The sequence below is a fragment of the Aythya ferina genome (genome assembly GCF_964211825.1).
Source record: "Aythya ferina genome assembly, chromosome: 2".
NCBI classification, from domain to species: Eukaryota; Metazoa; Chordata; class Aves; order Anseriformes; family Anatidae; genus Aythya; species Aythya ferina.
In genome coordinates this window covers 111,105,339-111,125,800 of record NC_140297.1, presented here as the reverse complement: position 1 = coordinate 111,125,800, position 20,462 = coordinate 111,105,339, and the positions used below count along the sequence as shown (strand labels likewise).

At 40.1% G+C, this 20,462-nt stretch overlaps 1 protein-coding gene across 2 annotated transcripts; it reads right to left on the bottom strand.

Moving 5' to 3' along the window:
- Window positions 1-522: 522 nt before the first annotated feature.
- THOC1 (THO complex subunit 1) lies at window positions 523-19,638 on the bottom strand. 2 transcript variants are annotated; one of them, XM_084507429.1, is made up of 22 exons: window positions 19,467-19,638; window positions 18,795-18,868; window positions 18,630-18,690; window positions 17,878-17,944; window positions 16,912-17,030; window positions 16,170-16,218; window positions 15,580-15,675; window positions 15,209-15,291; window positions 14,624-14,697; window positions 13,911-14,019; window positions 12,547-12,678; window positions 11,069-11,169; window positions 9,475-9,541; window positions 9,251-9,301; window positions 8,551-8,621; window positions 7,678-7,701; window positions 7,163-7,258; window positions 6,297-6,362; window positions 4,402-4,485; window positions 4,030-4,177; window positions 2,543-2,621; window positions 523-934 (listed from the first exon to the last, which is right to left on the bottom strand). In XM_084507429.1, exons 1-22 carry the CDS (start codon window positions 19,512-19,514, stop codon window positions 639-641), a joined length of 1,995 nt encoding a protein of 664 aa, XP_084363555.1. In that variant the 5' UTR covers window positions 19,515-19,638; the 3' UTR covers window positions 523-638. The 2 variants fall into 2 exon arrangements, with proteins under 2 accessions (XP_084363555.1, XP_084363556.1); XM_084507430.1 differs by lacking the exon at window positions 7,678-7,701.
- Window positions 19,639-20,462: the final 824 nt, after the last annotated feature.

Sequence of the window (20,462 nt, the reverse complement as noted above, 5' to 3'; positions counted from 1 at the left end):
TGCCTCTAAGGTAGGGAACTGCCCTGGAATGTCCATGGGTACGCTTTAATAACTGAAACAGAACACGCTGCAGAGAAATGGTTTGTGATACGGTTTTCTAAACAGTAATTAGAGATTTCACTGAGTGATAGAAATTCTACAAGACAGAGCCGTGAACCAAGTTGTAGGCCAGCTACAACTCACCATCACAAAAATCTGTGTTTTTTTTGCAAGAACTAATACAACTACACGGAACAGCTTGTACCCCTCCAAAACCCCATGACCTTGCAGAAATGCCACATCACTTCACAAATAAGGTATTTGTCTGTCCCGGTTCAGTATCACGACAGAGATGTTCCTGCCCCAGGTCTGTTTTCATGGCCTGCAGCTGCCGCACACCCACCTGGTGGCACGGGAGCCTCTCACACCACTCCCTGCTCTGAGAAACCCCACAAAGACACAGCCTCCCTTTTACGCTTCCCCCATCCGAGCTACAGCCTGCTGCCTAATCCTCTTCTCAGAAAACCTGGACAGTGAACGATATTATAAAAAAAGGTTTTTATTGTTTATTGAACACCAGACACCTCTCAAAGGGCTGCTACCTACCAACAATTACTACAATTACCTCACCGCGGACCCCGGCTAGCACCCGAGGGCAGTTAGCTGCTGCTCTCCGCGTCGTTGCTCAGGCTCTCCGCGAGGTCAGCGAGCCCGGCTTTGCTCAGGGCACTGATCAGGTTCTCGGCTGTGGCGTGCGCGCCCTCCTGATCCTGCCAGGCCACCAGCAGCTGCTTGGCCCTCATCCGCACGTCTTCGCTGTCCGACTCGATCTGCCGGATGTCAGAATCCTTCATTTCCAGGTAGGGGGCCAGGGCCCTCCAGTGCTCCCCCAGCCGGCTGGCAAGGATCTCCATTTGGTCGCCTGTCAAAGCTTTGTCCCGTTGCACCTCTGGACCTGGAGAGGAAAAAAAAACAAAAAACAAACAACAATAAAAATCACAGCGAGACTCGGGGAGCGTCTCCAGTCGATGCTGCAAATGATTCCTCCCTGTCCTGCCCCATTTCGAGCCTCTCACTCACTCACAGCCTGACATAACCCTGCCATTGAGCCTTTAACCTACTCAAAAGCTCTGGCTTCTCACAGCTGTAGTGGGTTTCAAGAAGAACGTCCCTTCCCTGTCTTCTTAAAACTCCCTTTTAAGCATCACCTTGCTTGACTGCTACAAGATAAACAGTTAACGAGCCTCTCAGTCCTGTTAGCAGCAGAGCGACCAGGGTATCAGCTTTAAGATGTGGTCAGTGCTTTGAGGACGTTTCTGTCATTCTGGCATCGAGATAAAAACACTCCATGCAGTGCTCTGCTGAGAAGCCAAGTGATCACACAAGTGGGTTTACAAAGCTTTAACTTGGACTATAAACATTGGTGGTAAACCAGGTATTTTACACACTTTAAGAGGAAAAAAACAACACCTTAAAGATTGAGTTACTTACACAAAGTCATCATATTCCTTATTTTTAGCAAATAGCTCACCCTCACCCCACCTGAAGAGTTAGTTGGCACAGACGGAGCTTTAGCTCCTTCCAGCGCTTTCAGTCACAGTCATTAATTTGCAGTAAAACCATTACGTTGAGGGAAAGGACTAGAAGAGCATGAACAATAAAATCAAGAAGCCCGCAGAGCACTTCCACTGTTTCTAAGCAAAACGTGCAGAGCACAGCTCTCCCCTCTTTGCTTTAAGACAGCAGAAGAGGGATTGACACAGGCCCACAGGCGGCTTTCCAGTAGCAGAAAACCCCCGAGGCTCAGCAGCAGTGGCCAGCGTGCGGGTTCCACACCCCACCTCTCCCCCTGCCCACGCTGGGTCCAAGAGGTAGCGCACGGAGCTACACCGCACCAGGGAGAGGTTCTGGGAGATGGGGGCGGGAGTGAGGATGGAGGAAGGCAATGGGGACAGGGACAGGGAAGGACACCTGAGAGCACGACACACCAAAGTTACTGGCAAGAGACACACACGAAGGGGCTGGGTCATGGAGAGGAACAAGAGATGGTATTTGTCAGGAAGGTTTCGGTCTTCTCTGTCACAGAGAAGCTTTTGCCTTCAAGACCGACAAATGCAGATGAAGTAAAAATACCCAAAGTGGAACACTGCCGTTTCTGAAGGTCCCATAACTACCTACCCCAGTGGGGTAGAGGGAAGCTCTCACCTGCGGCCTCTACAGGGCAGAAAGAGGGAAGAGGGGCTGAGAAACAGCTGGGATTTCTACCAAGCACTCTGCATCTTTGGGCTACAAACGCCTAGTAGCACTAAACACACATCAGGCAGCAAAAATGGCAGAGGCCCCTAATGAAAATGCTTATCTTTTGGCACTGCAGATCAGGAGACTGAGAGGTTGCTACAGGTGTGCCCTGACAAGCTGCACTTTTCAGTATGAATGCGGGTACAAGTCAGAAGCACCAGGGCAACCGGGACTGGTGACCCTCAGCAGAAACTACAGTTAAACACAGCTTCCACTATATGCATCAAGAGACACTGTGAAAAGACTAAGAACATGCAAATCTTACTTTCATTGTTTTCCTTTAATAAAGCATCATTATCTTCCTCATCTTCGTCTTCGCCTGTTTTTATTTCTTCTGAAGGAGGCTATAATGAGAGAACTAAATATCATTGGATGAATTTTGGGTATCAAGAGAAATTTTACAGCTCTACAATGGTCCCTGGCATGTGTGTTAGAATGGAAAATCTGACATGATCCCATATGAGAATTAAAAATCTCCCCCAGTCTTCCGCATCCAGACCACCAGTAACAATAAAACAGTGTTAATTAAAAAACAAAACCCCAAAAAATAAACTAATGTAGCTATCAAATGACTTTACAGGATTCTCTCCAGTTCTTCCCACGCTACCTACAAATGCGGCATAGCATGCATAGCTTTATTACTTCCTTAAAAAAAATAAAAATCTTCACGCATTTTATTCCTCACTCAGGAATTCAAGTTTTCTGTATTTTCAGACTTTTTTTTTTTGTAGACTAGCTACAGGTGGCAAACAAGTAAACAATCAGCAGACTTTTCACTTCTTGATTTAGCTACTGATCAGACAAGATGAACAAAAGGCTCCCTTTTCTACATCTCAGTCGCAGGCCTTACCCATGCATTTGTTTCTTGCCATAATATCTGGTCCAGGACCATAGCATCATCAGGAACACTGCATCAAGTTGTCTATTAAACCGCTCTTCCCTCCCAGTATTTGTTCTAAAATTGCTTTTAGCATCTAGTTAATTCTGATGGCTAGGCAATGAAAACGCTACACATTACAATCCAATTTTTACATCACAGACAAGAAAGGTCTCACATACAAAACCAAGGGTCCGTATGTGCACAAAATACCCGGGTTGCGTGCTAACTCAAAGGCTTAGAAAATGTTCCCCTCCCCAACCATTCATCTCTTACCACTGTGTATAAAGCAACCTGAAAGACCCCTAAAGCCCTTGCCTCGGATTTGTATTGTTGAACATACAAAGCGATAATGGATTAGATTTACAACTCCATGAGGTCTTTTTTTCTTTACATATTTTAAAAGCCAGGGGGCTGACCAAAGAGCCCTGCTAGATCTTGCTGCAACACCACAGTATCCTCAGCTGCACACGCTGCCCCTTTGCTAACCACAGCTACTGCTGCCACGAGCCACACCACCAGCTTACACCTGCCGTGGAAGGGGTTTGCACTGCAATGCGGAAACCAAGTAGCTTGGTAGAAACATATTCCTATCTACCAACTCTGCAATGGTGAAGAAAAGCCTGGATTGCCACAGCTGTTCGGTCACAGAATACAAGCTCAGCAGTTAATGTTAGCCCAAGTTATCCGAAATTTACTATTACTGGAATCTTCACAGATTAAAGCAATTTTCCTTGCAATATTTCCTTCAGTGTACAAACTTTTTTCTTGTGTTTTTCCCCCCGTATACCAAATGGACTGCAGAAAGAGACAAGCAGGAAGTCAAATGAATTCATTTATTATTATGATGATTATTATAGGATAATACCACTTACAGGCAGCTCCTTGGCTAATTTGATTACCATGTTTTCTAGATATTCTGGTAAACTCTTGAATTGTTGGTTCGTTGGCTGGAAGAAGTGGGGACTTCTGCGTGCCAGTAGTCTTAATGCTCTCCACCCATAGTTAGAATTGTTCACAGCCCTACAAAAAAAAAAAAGTTTGCTTGGTAACACCCTGTCATCTATAAAAGTACATAAAAATATCTGAGTCATTTTCTAATTAATATAATTCTGTCCAAATCTATACTTTTTGTGTATTACTCGAGTCCAGCACAGATGCACAGTAGTATAGAGAACACTCGGTTTTCTTTAACAATCCAAACATGCAAGAGATCAAAACAAAGTGAAACAAAAAGATCTACGTACTTGTACTTATTTTCAACCATATTTTCAGGATCTGCCTGCTCAATAGCTTCTTCAAAAAACTCCTCCAGCGTTGGCATATATTCCCTAAAAAAATAAAGTAAGGATCTTAATTCTATGCACATTCTACATAAAATAGCTGTTTTTCAGTTACTTCAGAAACATCTCAAACATACCCCCACATGCTGAGCTCACAAACACACAGGAATCTAAACTGGCTGTTTGTTTTGTGCAATTTGATGGGATGGGGTAAGTAAAACAGTCTCTTCCCTCATACACTCACATCCCAGCTCATCTGCAACCAGGGAAAGCCAGAGTACTGCCAACCCCACTTCAGTTATTTATGGTCACTAATTTTAGATGGGAAAGCACCAGGCAGCTTAATATTGGACTTTATGATGTCATCTCAGCAGCTTCCCAGACTTGCTCAAACACGTTTGTTTCACTCCTCCTGGTGATCCCTGTACTTTCTGCTGAACATACTTTGGGTACTTTACACTGGAGAAGAGAAAGCAATAATATACCTGATGGGGAGGGTAAAGAAGGGAGGAGTTGGACTCTCAGATGCTACTCAGTGAGAGCACAAGTGGCAGCGGGCACAAGTCCAAGCACAGAAAATTTTACATGAGCATAAAAAATAAATAAATAAATAAAATAAAAAAGGAAACCAAAGATTTTCTGTGATAGTTGTCAAAATGTAGAACAGGCTGCCCAGAGGCTGTGGAGCTTCCACTTGTGGTGAAGCATTGAAAACCTGAGTGGAGAGGGTCCTGAGCAACTTGCTGTAGTTGAGCAAGGGGTTGGGTGAGGTGGTCTCTAGAGGTCCCTTCCAACCTCAACTCTTCTGTGATAATGTGATTTAAAAGACAGAAGTTGTGGTCCACAGGGGACACATTAAAAGGTCAACTGGTATTTCTGTTCTCTGAACAGCTTGTGGTTGCTTCTATATGATAGTCAAACCAGTACATAAGGAAACATGGCCTAAAGCTATAACAAAAATAATATTCCCAATGATCAGGGACAGTTTTCTGCTTTGAAGACTACACACAAACATTACTGAGAGCTGTAGGTTACTGTGAGCCAAACTGATCAGTGCTACAAAGCAGACTCATGGTCTGTGTTTGTTACTTTGCCCAGAAAACCAGTGGTCCATGTGTGTTTACAATGTGTTACTGACTATATGCATGTTTAAGTGCACCATAAAAACCCATCTGATTTCAATCCTATTGTACTTGGCACCATGCACATTTTAAAAAGCAGATTTTATCCCAAGAACAGCTATCTAAAACAAAGACGGGCAAAGAAGTATTAACCCACTTAACAAAGACTTGAGGAATCAATGTAAAAAAGTGAAAGTCTCTTGACCGTGTTCAGTCACGGTGTCCACAATAAAACTTTAAACTGAATCCAGACTCTCTGGGACCTGCTCTTTCCTGTTAACCATCACATGCGGTTCCCCCCCATCCTTTTTTTTTTTTTTTTTTTTTTTTTGTGTGTGTTGTCCATGTCCATGTGCCCCCTGCCTCCCTCCCAGCTCTTTCTCCTCTCCATGCACCAGGAATCACAAGTTTTGGGTAAGCACACGCTTACCTGAAAATCATGGCTAAATAGCTCGCCAACTTCATTAGAACCAGACTTGGCAAAATTCCTTTATTACAGAAACTACCTAATTATACAATCACCCTCTATTAAATGAGTGAACAATAGCAAAGAAAACTGTGAGAAGATTTCAAGACAGAGATGCATAGAATCAGCTTCTCTCAAGACACAGCACGATGGAATGCTCTATACGATCATCTTGAACACTTCCCTCATGCAACTTTGTAATAACTGTAATTTTGCATAAATCAGAGTGCTGGAAGTTAGCTTTAGACAATAACGTGCTATTTCTTACCTACCTACTCTCAGATTTGCAAGCTTCCATGTTATCGGGACATAAGTTCCACAGGCGGGTCAGTTCCTCACTGAAAAAGAGGAGCACAAACACATACTGAACTCCTTCATCTGATCATCCCACGTTCCATCATTCGCCAAAGCCAGTCACACAAAACAGTGCTACACAAATTCTCTTCCCAAAGCCTTTATAACAAAGGGTGTGATACAAATTTTGTGATGCAAACGTATTCGGAATTACCAGAAGTGACATAAACGTTATCTGATGTTACAAATTAGGAAAATAACTTTCTAAACTTCTACTTAAGTCTCTGGCTGATCTGTGGACAGAACATTTTGTTTTGATAAATGAAATAATTTATCGTTTTCTTTTTCAGAAGGGACATTGAGCACTCAGTGTTTAGTAACTCAGTACAAGATCTTGAGGCTCAAGAGGAGATCATAACTTCCACATCTAGGTTTGGTGAACAGTTACAATACAGAGACTAGAATTTCTCCTAGAAATAAAGTGGAAAAATGTAGCACTTTTATTTTAAAATCCATGGCATAGACACATGTTAAGCAAAAACAAAGAAAACAAAAGGATAAAAACTGATCCAACAAGTATAAAAACACTGATTTGCAGCCTATGACTTATGGACTATCTATAAGGGATCTATAAGAGATGACTAAGGAAAAGCCCACTGCGAGTTTTAAACCAAGTTTTGCAGTTCCAAAGTGAGGAAGTTTGAAAAACACTCACTAGAAAAACAATCAGTGGCAAAAACAAAACAAAACAAAACAAAACAAAAATCAACCACCAAAGTAACCACCACCACAGAAACCCTCTAAAGAAAAAGAAAAGCAACAACAACAACAAACCACAACGTACTTCCCCATAAGGATTTTTTTGTTTGGTCCTTTTCCTAAGAAGTCCTCAGGAGCTGGCCTCTTTCTTGCAGGCCTCATTGGCTTAGAATCAGGAGGCCTAAAGGAAAAAAAAACAAAACAGCTCTTTAATATCAAGTCAATAATACTTAAGAAAACAAAACTAAGCCAATTCATTTCAGGTGGCTTTGAGTTAAATCACAGTGAAGGTATTCAGAAGGACTGAGATTCCCAGGGTGGAAAGGAGGGGGAAGAGGAGAGAGAACATAAAGTAGGGATAAGGAAAAGGATTTGCCAGACACCAAAATCAGTTCACTCACAAATTTAAAGGTTTATCAGAGTTCCAGTACAGAAAAAGAAGCAAATCACATTTATTCCAGCAGCACATACTAAGTGTGATCTACCCTGCTGCTGGGATCATCTGCACTACGATTGCAAGCTCTCCTTCCCCAGCTGCACCTGATTTCATGGGATCAGAGAATGGAGATCCCACATCACTGAGGTAAGGGTAAGACCTACCCAAGCTGAAACTCTGGCTGAGATCTAAAGAAGGAGACAGAACATTTATACAAGTCAGATTTATTAATTTTAATTAATTAATAATTAATTTAAGATTCAAAGATTTAAGTCAGATTTAATAATTTTAATTAATTAATAATTTTACATTTTCTTTTCCAATAGTTATTTCTCTCTTCTTACCACCCCCCTCCCTTTTCTATAAATTGCTTGAAGCCAGGAAAAGATGGCTCCACCTCACCTCTGCACAAAAGAATTTGTGAAAAGGTAGTGGCCCGTCTGCTGCTTACCACTAAGGGGCTGTGGCCAGTGGAGAGAATAGTCAAGCACACATATGGAATCTCAGTTCATATTTGCCACTTGTTAGTAACTAATTACGCAGGAAATCTTTTGATGGCAATAGCCACTGAGCTGTACATTCCTTTCAGGTAAGTGATCGCCACCAAGTGGCAAACATCATAATAATTCCAGGTTTGCTGCCCCATTAAAGCCATAATGCCAAAGGAATTGCTTTAAGAGGCAATCCCTACTGCTATAATAGCAAAGTCAGGCACTGACTTCTTCATCACAGCGTCTGCCAAAGGCAGGAAGGGAGACAACATGATCCCCAACCACTGGATCCTTGGTATTAAGAGAACAAAATGCTGCCATGAGACAATGAGGAATGCTCTCCTGAGACCCAGAGATGCATCACCACCTCTTCATTGGCATTACAAAGCCTTAAAACTTTTGGCAGAAATCTAAGAGCATTCTGCACATTTGGAAGGGACATCCAACTATACAAATGTCTAGGTTGTGTGAATCATTGAGTTCATATTCAGAAACCGAGCCATCATTTCAAATAAATGACAAATTTCTACTTTGAAAGAGAGATACCTTTCTTTCACAAAGCTTGGGCAGCCCTCATTTTTCCACGAGTTCCAGTTTTCTTCTGTATTTAATATATGCTGGAGAAACATAATATTCCATATTATCAGAGTCATAATTACCTTTAAAGTTGGCCCCACAAATATTAAGCCATGGTAACTAAGGAAAAAACTTGGTTTTAGTGTATTTCAGCCACAAATTTGAAGGTCATCAGTATAATATTAGGTAGTTGGTTTAGTTTATCCAAAAATAGTGCATCTCCTCGCTCCAATGACTATAGGAAAGGCTTGATTTCTCTTTCTCTGAGCAAAGAAAGAGATATAGCCAAAGGAAAATTAAAAACAGAAAGCAGAAAGATTGAAAAAAGGTTAAATTCCATTTGTGTTTTATTTCCCATGTCTCTGGGCACAGTACTCCTTCCCGCAAAGATATATATATATAAATTTTAAATGATCTCATGTAAGTATACATGCACATGTATGACCATTTCCATTTCTCCCCAGTAGAAAGAAGAAAAGCACATTAACAAAAAAATGGGAAAATGTGGCTAAAAATAAAAAGATGTTATGAGATCTCTTCCTGAGATGAGATAAAAGGTCTCTCAGACGTTATGTTTATGTTCTAAGAGATGGTTTATTACTGATATGGCCTTTTTACTCCTTAGACACTCTAGAGAGACCTTGGTTCAGACATGCACCGAAGTTCTTACCTCTACCATTTTTGAGAATCTTTCCCCATCTGGCGGATTTTCTGAAAGAAGCTATGATTGGGAGAAAAAAAAAAGAAGTTAACTTTTAACATTATACTTTACAGAATATTTATGAAAAAAAACAAACAAAATGGCTGTTACTGCTTCAAAGGTGGTTAATACACTATGACATGAGGTAACTACATTTTCTATGTAATTTCTACATAAGAATCTATGGTACCAACCTGGTAAACTGCCTTTGTAGTATCTTCAATCCAAAGAGATTGTTCGTCTGTTAGAACATAGTTTGAACTGGAATTGAAAAAGAGAAATCATTAAATCATCTTTTTTTTTTGTTTTTTGTTAAATGTGAAGAGATGACTAAATATTGAAATAGTGCTGAGGACACACCCTTTACACTATGTGCTTTCTGTGCTTCCTAAGAGGTGTTGGAGGGGAGTTGAAGAAGGAACTCTGAATATGCTCTGATCTGGTCCCATGGACTGAACATTTTTTGGTTTGTGGCTTTAATTTGATGTGCTTGTGGAAAATACTTCCAGGTTTAACTTCAGCCAGTAGAAAGTTCATTTGTGTGATTCAAGAACAGATCTTTATGTGGACCCAAAGCACAGCAAACGGACACAAAAACCAGACTTCAAAAGATCCGCTCCTAACCTCGGCTAAAGCGCTACTGTATACAAGCCATAGTAAAAGGAAGAATTAATCTACTGGCATTATATGGACACACATCTTGAGTACCATAAACCATGAGTTCTATATAGCATAACCTAGAATTATAATGCAATTAGTAAGTAGAAGTGAAAAAGTAAAAAGTAGAAATAAATACAATACTTAGGATGTGGCTCATTTCCTTTCCAAGAAGAGATCAGAATTCTTTTGTGAACAAATTAGCGTTATACCATGCCATATATATATTACACTGTCCTTGCCCACTGATAAATGAGTGCTTTTAATGAACTGCTGAATGAACTGTCACTGAAATGATCAACTACCACCTCTACAGGGCTGAATTGCAGTTCAGGATACCTGAATTCTAGTCCTTCTCTGCCACTGGCTCACCTTGGTAAATAAATTATAGAACAAGGATAATAAAACTGATCTAGTTTGCAAAGTTCTCTGAGATCTGTTTGCAAAAGGCAGTATATTACAGGTGAAAGCCTTAAATGTTAATCTTTATGTGCCCATATGGTTAATGGCACAGGAAAAGAACAAACAGGAACATTTTTCTTCAGCATAACACTGGAGTAGTGAGTAGAAAAAGACAGGGCTTTGTTCTGTCCCATCAGTTTATAAAAGGAGTAGTCACCCTTGTTATCTCTTGCTGTTTTAGACATAATTCTGCAGAGCTTTAGGAAGAAACAAATCAGCAAACACTGCCACATGTGGATGGCAAAGTTGATGATATATATGCCATCATTTTGAATCTGCAGGTATCCTGCACTACCTAATGGCCTGCTGCTAGAGGCACTCCTTCCCTCTCATGGCTGGCATGCACCTTAAGCAACCTCTAGAGGTCTCTGCTTCTCTGAAATCCCACCCAACTCACCAACCCGACAGAAAACTCTGTAAGACAAGCAGATGTGTTTTTGCTGTATTAGAAAACTGCACAAACTTGAGACTAACAAACACCGGTGTCCCTGCAAGGGGAAGCAGAGAATCACACAAAGGCAGGAATGAGACCTCCCCTTTACTGCTGTAAAATAATTTCATCCACCTCTTATATTTACCAGTCCAGGGTTCCACAAGATTCACCAGAACCTTAGAATGAGTAGATGTAAGTGCTTTTAAAATGTTTCAGTTTAACTCAATCTGTATTACCTTTTAAATTTGACCTGTCCCTTCAGATACTGAAAGAGTATTAGATACTGCAACAAGATGTGACGGCGAAAGTTACTGTCACTCAGCTGTAAATCCATCAACTAGACCAAAAAAAAAAAAAAAAAAGAAAAAGAATTACACATAGACTTTAAAGACATTAAACATGCATAACTGCAAAAAAAAAAACAACAAATATTTTCAGATAAATCAGACGGGGACAATTTTTACAAGATGATGATGGCAAGTCATTACAAAAATCTCTATTCAGGATCACCTATACGTTAAAGACAGTGCTCCACAAAGCTCCACAAGATCCGTGAAACTGCCATTCAGCACAATTTAGGAAAGACAGTTATCAAAACTTTTAATGTAACCCATTCCTTAGAATCACAAGGACCTGCTTGTAAAAGCAAACGGTGTATTTCTTAAGTTTTTCTTTTTTGAATTTTATCCTGCTGGATTTCACAACATTCTGCCTAAGGAATCATTCACTTTGAAATGAACACGAATTTGGAACAACAAATATTCAAATTTTTCAGTAACTGAAGGACAGCTTACTACCTTTTCCTATGAACTACTGGCTACGTAAGGGTTTGGCTATCAAAAAAGTGTTTACCCCTATCACCAGCGTACACTGGTACACTGCTGTTTTTACACCTCATGTGTTGCAACACGATTTCCATGATCTCATACAAAGAGAGCACTGAGAAGATTCTTTAAAGAAAAAGACCTTCCACTTGTGTATTTATTAAGCAACCAGTTCTATATCATTTCAAAATTCTTGACACAGAAATTGAAGGCTTATAAGCATGCATATTCCTTCTCTTCACCCTCCCAATTCCAGAAAGAGAAAATTTATTTTGCATTGTGACTTGCTTTGTCACCTACTAACACCTGCCTGCAAAAGTTAAAGTTACAAGTTATTCCAAAATGAAGACAAAAGCATTAGGATTCAATTCAATAGCATTTCATTTCTTAGTTAACTCTTAACAGAGTTCAAAATGCTCAATACCATTTTCAAAGCGATTTTAAACAAGACTTAAGAAAAAGGAAATATGGTTAACACATCAGCCAAGTTTTGAAAGCGTAATTGTAAAGACAATAAAAAAGCAGCTCCATAAATATTTACTTTAATTTCCCTTTTTAAAATGAAAACAAACAAAAACGTATTGAGTGAAATAAACAACAGCTTTCCTGCAGACTATTCCAGAAATAGTAGTCCCTGAATCTTCAACTAAACAGACAGAATCCAGAGAGAAGGAATAAAATGTAAGAACAGAAGAAATTTATCTTAATGCAGCAGTCAATGCAATGGGATTGTTGGAGAAACTGTGGAGACATTCCAAACCCAATTGGACGTGGTACAGATCAAAACCTGCTCGAGCTGAGAGCTTTGAGCAGGGAGGCTGAATGAGATTATCTCCACAGGTGCCTTCCGACCTCAGCTACTCTTGATTCTGAGCAAAGAGACCACGTACCTTTTCACTAGTTAGGAACTTTGCAAAATACACGTGTTCTCCGCCTGTTTTTAGTTCTTCCAGCTTTTTTCGGGAAGCTTGAGTGTCATCCAATTTGTAACTTTTGAAAACTGCCAAAACTTCTTCTGAGTACTATAAAACAAGAGTTATTTACCACATGAAGAAAAAAAATAAACTAAGAAAGCTTGTATTTAGAGAACTATAATAGATGTAGTGCCAACCAAGTAAAATTGGTAGCAGACTTGCTATCAGCCAGTCAAAATAACACCTATTTGCCAATGTACCAATGCACAGGGGATCTCTGAACATTATTTATGAGTCAAAGCATTATTTATCATTTCAGAACATCTACTCAACTGGAGCATTTAAATGTACTAAGGACAAAATGCTATGGCTTGTGAATAGAGCACAATCGGTTTCTTGTTTAGATGTTATGAAGAAAAAAAAAAGTATGTATCATAATAGTGCTAACATCCAAACATCATCACATTTGTTCAGAATTATTACAAAAGGTACATAGGTGAAAGTTAAGTTTGCAGCGCTTTTCTTAAAATCAATTCAGCCTTCAAACTGCAATGAAGAAAATATGTCAAAAAATTCATCTGAAAGACTTCAACCTGACCGTCATTCTCTCAACCATGTTTTATTATAATAATCTTTTTTCTTTTTGAGCTCTGAGGACATAGACCTCGTTAACCAGATTTATATAAGGATGTCTGTACAGACGTTACCTCTAAATTTCTACAATACAGAGAACAGAGACTTTTTTTTTTCTTTTAAAGTGGGCTTTACTGTTAAAAAGTTAAAGTTTTTTACTGTTAAAAACTGAATGACCAAGGGTGAAGAAATGGGTAATCTTTGCAGTAAATCATCCTCAACATTCAAAGTAAGCAAAATTGAAACAGGTGGCTGAAGTCAACAGCTGGTTCGAGTCATTGCTTCTACAAAGTGATCTGTTTCAGTAGAATCCTATCAATTTTAGGATTCTAGTGGGATTAATATTCAAAAATAAACAATACTCAAAAGAAAGGCCTGGGATTAGGTAGAACTATTTAAAAAGTTCTGCTTGTTGCAACTAATAAATCACAAAAAGGGTACTTCTGACATTACTGAAACATATGAAGTGTTTCTGTAATTGACTTACTCAAGTTTTATTAGAAGATTTACAGCACATCTCAATATACTGTTTACTGTCAAAGGCTTGCTTTAGAAACCAGCAAAATGCACTTCCTCACATGTTCCTCATCTTCAATAGCATTAACAGTTGAACTGTTCCATTCTTGCTCAGTCACTCTTTTACTTATGTAAATTTTTTTCTTACTTTTTACTTAGGATGAATTGTTGAACGCATGAACTGAGATTACCTTAAGAAAAGTCTTCCATGAGACCTTCTCATAGCACTGCACAGGATTTCTGAAGTAATCTTGAAGTGACCAGAATTTTCTATACAGGTTATAATCTATTGGAATGGAACTGGAAAAAAAAAATATGGTTAAGAAAATCCATACTGAAAGCACTGCATTAAATTCAAGTCCACTCAGAAAGGTGCAATAAAGTCCATAGTGAGCCCTTATGGAAAAGTCTATCATTCAAAACTTGTCCCTAAAAGAGTCTTCCATCCAGCCTACTGTTACTTTTTCCATCATAACAACACAAATGGTGAAGCAAAAGGGACCTAGGAGTTTTATACTGCCTGGGGAACGAAGAAGAACAAAGTCCTTTTTCCTAAATGCACACACAGCATGTGCTCATTATCCCTGAACACGTTTTACCAGAACAAGTTTTGTCAAGATACTTGGGAGAACTGTGAAAGAATACCAGTAGTTTTCATCGAGAGTATGAAACTTTTTTCAAATAATCTGTAGACTTTATACTTCTAGGCAACTTCCATTTAAAAAACCTGCTTCCATTAAAAAAAAACAAACAAACAAACAAGCAAACAAAACAACTATCCAGTCACAAAGGGGCAAGAAATAACTAGAATTCTGAGCACAACATTTAAAGTTGTTCTCCAAACCGTTCTTTCCTTTCACTTTATAAAATTATGTTTCAATGTTTAGACTTGTTATAAGCTCACCAGCTTGTTGGGGCTTCATCATCTCCCATTTCACCTTCTTCTACCTCCATCCCTTCATCTCTCTCCTCCGAGTGCTAATAGGAAAAAATAACGAAGAACTCGTGTAAGTGCCACTGTAATTTGTATAGATTTTTCATGGCGTTCTTTAGTTTTATACCAATTATTGCACTTCAGATGCTTAGGCTGGTAATTTAACAGATCTCCAGTAAACACCCAAGTCCTTGTCTTAACACTATACTACACTTTAAAATGGTAGCCTGACCTACACTGGAAAAACAAAAAACAAAAAATAAAAAACAAACTCATAAGGAAACCTCTGTTCTCTGTAGACTGTATGGAAAACTTTTTACAGTAAGTGACAGTTCTCATCTCTCAGTCAAATCAAGATCCCTTTCCACCCCCAAGCCTACACAGTTTACTGTACCAAATAGCATGCCCATTTCCAGAATCAGCCAGCTGGTCTGGAAGAGGGAGAACCAAATTATGAACGTACAGTTCTGAATGTAGAATGTTCACAGTAGCGATCTTAGGTGGTTACAGAATAGGTTTCTGCAGAATGAGTGAAAAATGACACAGGATTCTCACCTTCTGTCCTAATGTGCTCTCATGTTCATTGGTATTGAAAACAGTGACATTTTCCAGGTTGAACTGACTCTGCAAATTGAGTCCTGCAGAAAATAGAAGGTCAGTCTCCAAAGCTGTGAAGTTCATAAGTCCGTTAGTTCAGTTCATTATTTATGAGATACTGCTATTAAATTCTCAGAAACAGCATTCAAAACCTGTGCTTGAAATCACAATAAATTAAAGCCACCTACAACACTAACAACAGAGACAAGAAATAAGATACAAAGTGCTTTTCTCCAACTGGATTTCATCTGCATCCTTCACAAGCTTAAAAGATGCAACCTATTTAGTCTTTGCCATGTGTTAGGTGTGATGAAATGGAAAAACCTTACCTGATTTTTCAGAAAGCGGAAATAACCTAGCCAAGAACAGCTGAATTCTTCCACAGAAGACTGTGTTTTGTGACTTTGATAGTCTTCTTAGGAGATCTAAATATTGAAAAAGTACAGAATATTAGTATTTGTCTCTCTTTCAATTTCTTACACGCTAGACTTTAAGACTTGCTAATAACATCCCACGTAACTCATGAAAAGATGCTAAGGTTTGTAAATTTAAATGCCAGTAACTTCCTCAGATCAGCCACAGTTTTCCCAAATGTATTCTATTTATTCTCTGAATTCCTACAGTGGCAAGAAAAGATTAGTTCAAACAAATCCAAATCAAATACTGCCTCTGACTGGGGCCTTGTCATTGCTGAGAGATAAATACTTTTCAGATGTTCTTCTGTAAGTACCTCCACTGCTGAAGAGATTTCCCTACGGTCAGAATAACTTTTACATTAATCTGCAAGACTCATGAACATGCACTAAGATACGTGACCTGCTTTTATTACTTATTGAATGCCTCTGATCAAATTATTAAACTCACTTTAATCTGCTGTTCCTTAATCCCCCACCACAACCTGTGAAGAACTAGAACTCACCATTGCACATTCGTAGCAAGTAATTTTTCCCTGCAGAGTAAAACGTATTCTGAAACAGAGTAAAAAGTACTGAGATCATTAAGAGACAGCAAAAGTGTTTTTGAGCAATTTTAATTAAATCACATGCAAGTATAAGTCATTCCTACTCTTAACTCTAAATTTCAGTTTTCCCTTAAATAAGAAACTGTTTTCATGAAAGGCCAACATAAAACAAACAACCCCAAAGATTTCAAGAAAGCATAAACCACAAAACTTAAATCCAGTTTCCCCCCCTCAAATAAAAAGGAAAAACCAAAACCCCAAACAAACCACTAAAAATCCCCACACATAACAATGAACTGTATGAGGGGGATCCTCTTTGTTTTTCCTGGACCACACTAATTTTTACACTCATTTCCCTTATCCTTCCGTGCATTATTTCTATACATATATAAAGAGCAACACACAAAAGATTTAGTGCATTGACGGTAATAGTAGTTTGGCAGTAAGAAAATGAGTATGCTTGAATGAATGATAAGAAGCAGTTTGTGAATACATTGGAGAAGACTACATTATCTCAAATAGAACAGCCTGAACGTCTATGGGAAGAAGTCTAGGAAAGAAAAGAAGAGAAGGAAAACAAAACATGCTTAATATTACAACTCTAACACAGACAGACGCACAGACAATTAAAAACTGTTCATAAAAATGGTTTGGGTAGACAAAAGCTTTGGCATAACATACATTTTGGAAAAATACTTACTGATTTCCATGTAGCAACATTCTTCTCCACAAAAGTGAAAATTTTGTCACACTGATCCAAAGGCAAGCAATCCAGAACATCTCCCAGAAGTACAAAAGGGGTTGATGCAGTGCAGATACCTATGAGGAACAGCGAGTGTTTTGTTCAGCAAATTTGAACTGGAATGCAGTAAGATGCATGGCAGTTGATGGACATGTTCCCAAAGAAGCAAAAAAGTTCTCCTGAGTTTCTACATAGCCTAACAAAAAGCTTTGGCTGAAGTATGAACTCCCACTGAAGATATTTTTGTATGCGTGTACACATGCAGATGAGAACTTTGTATTAGTGTGCAGAAAATACTAAACAAGAACTGTTTTAAAAATCTCAGAAGACTCAAACAGCTAGTCTCGCTTCTCACAAGCAAACTTCTTCAGACTTCTAAATCCACAGTTCTACTGCATACACATAAGAAGTCTGAGAGTCTTTTCCTCAAGCATGTATATCCATGCTCTGCTCTGTACCTTGCTAATGTCTGCATTCATTGTAATCATAGATCATGTTATTCTACAGTTGTTAAGACACATACATAATTGAGCTATACTTAATAAAACAAGTATTTGATAGGTAACATGAATAAGTAAATAAATGGAAGTATGTGAAAGACTCTTCAAAAGAGATTAGCACAATGATTTCTGACACAGAAGACAACAGTTATCAAAACAGATCCAAGTATCTAAAAAACACCAGTGTCCTGGCAGGTCAGTATGTGGGAGAAGAACAGAGACATTCAGTACACAAAGGTCACACAAGTAACTGAATTTAATTCTTATTTCACTCCTCTCATGAAACAGAGTTAACCACTACCCTAAACACCACATATTATCAAAGCCAACTGCTGAATACAACTTACAAAAATCAAAGTATTAAAAACAGAAACAATCCTACAGCCCCCCAAACTGCCAACAGGTTTGAGAAAAAGATGCTCACCTTCTGTGACTCCATTAATAGCAAGAGAAATAATTGCTAGGAGATTTTCACACGGAGCTTTATTTATCTAAGCAAAAAGAACAATTTTAAACTTTATTCTGACTTTACTATATTTAATGAAACCAAAATTCTTGTTTCCAAGCAGGGGTATTTATAACAGATATCAACATTGAATTTTCCACCTGTTAGTCGTCAGTTAACTGTATACAGATTTATTGAATGAGCAACATTTCTTGACCAGTTCCAGCTTTTGAAGATCCTACAATATTTACTCTGAAGACTGTGTCATTTACCTCTGAATATAACTACCCTCCATTCCACCTACACTCAAGTAATACTAAGAAAAACATCCTCTGTTTCCTTTTGTTTACTGTCAAGCAGCTTTGTTACATGCTAGTAACAGATAACCCACTCCACCCTACTCTTGAAGTATAATGCAGAATAATCCATGTTTATGAACTCGAATTTTCAGACTAAGCAGACTTTCATAAACATTAGAAAGAGCTGCTGAAAAAGGCCAAGTCAACACCTCTCAGTACAGGCTGGTATCTGCCAAACACTGCCATTCTGTCCTACCTGCCACACTCCTACAATCACCTGCATTAATCACATAACTTTCATATAATTCATGGGTTTTTTAATAACCAGTATTTCCCAATACTGGTTAAGATGCTGTTAAACTAATATCCTACCTAGTGGATTACAGTTGGATTTATACTGAGAGACATGCTGTAGCAGTTTGAAGTACTTACTATTTCTTCTTCTACAATAACTCTAAAAGCTTGATCCAAGGTACACTTCTTTTCATTTTCACTGCAAACGCAAACACCCCGCATCAGTTAATAACGTTATTATTAGGAACACACAAAAAAAGATCTGAAAACGGGCACTTTTTAAAGCCAGTGGCAGCCACTCACCTCCCAGGAATCTGGTTAAATGCGTTCAGCAGCGGTTTGATAGTTTTGTTATGCAGGGCCTCTCTGGTGGAAGACTATCAGAGTGTGAACAGACAAAAGTTACAAGAGCAGTATGAAGCTGGAATGGTACCAAGGTTGTTTCTGCCAGATCACTTTTGTTTTCTGCCACCTGATGGTCAGAAATGCGAGGGAACCGTGCGTACCGCACCCCGTGTGTTGATTTACATGTAAACACACACCGCGTATCGACTTACAAAGGAGACTTTGGAAACAAATCGGGTAAGTAACACGAAATATGTAGCAAATTAGGCATGTGAGGGAGCAGATCACGCGTCACACCCGAGCTACCCGAGGGCTGCATGGGGGAAGCGAAGCACAAAGGGGCGCGCTGCGTTGTGCCCGCTGTTTCACCTACCACACCCCCAAGCCCCCCACAGCCTCCCCGTCTCAGCAGGGGTTTTTGGGGCGGTTTGGGATGGGGGTGCGACCCCACTCCCCGCTTTTCGCGGCGCGTTACGGGCACCTCAGCACCCAGCCGGGCCCTCCCCACAGCCAGGCGCGGCCCCCCTCAGCACGGCCCATCGCGAGATGGCGGCAGCCCCGCGTCCCCCCGGCCCCGTCGCCGTCCCCCCGGTCCCGTCCCGTCCCCCCGGTGCCCCCCGGGCTGCTCACGGTGAAGCGGAGCCGCGCCTCGGGCAGGCTGAAGAGCGGCGGCGACATGGCTGGGCTCCGGCCCGCGGCGCTCCGCGATGACGCGATGGCGGCCGGGCGGCCGTTGGCGCTGAGGGCGGGCCGTTAGTGAGGTGCTGCTCCCCCCCCCTGCCCTCATGGTGGAAAAAAAGCTGCTTTTTCCCTACCCTGTGCTTTAATTTCTGTTTCTTTGGGTTGTGCAGGTGGAAGGGAAAGACCTGTGTCTAGCAGCTCTGAAGACCTCCGCCTCCTCTGCCAGCCAGTTTCAAATACAGCTCCCTGTTTTAAAATTTCTCCATCATTATTTCAGCAACAACACAACATTTATCTATCTATCTATCTATCTATCTATCTATCTATCTATCTATCTATCTATCTATCTATCTATCTTCATGCCCAGAAAATCAATATACTGTTCATACAGCCTATACAGCAATGTACTGTTCATACAGTGTATAGTTCAGGAGGTCTTGACCCGGACGTGGAATTTAAGCGCTACTCCTGATGTAGCATATTACTGAAGTAACACGTTAGAACACACTGGCTTACACATCTTCTAAATGTTTCTCAGAAAGCATGAGTGTCTGGAAACGGAAGTGTCGCAGTTACTGAACTTTGATATTGCTTTGAACTTTGAGGGTGGTGAGGCCCTGGCACAGGCTGCCCAGAGAAGCTGTGGCTGCCCCATCCCTGGAGGTGTTTGAGGCCAGGCTGGATGGGGCTTTGGGCAGCCTGGTCTGGTGGGTGGTGACCCTGCCCATGGCAGGGGGCTGAAACCGGGTGGGCTTTGAGGTCCCTTCCAACCCAAACCATTCTATAATTCTATTATTATAATAATTCAGACACCTCAAAGAAAGCAGAGCCCCAGGGCACTTTCCCAGGTCTCCAAGGCACACAGTTCACCACAGTTCAGTACCTGGTTGAAAAGTACAGGTGCTGCCTGATTCCTTTTATGCAGACAGGAAAAACTAGGATACC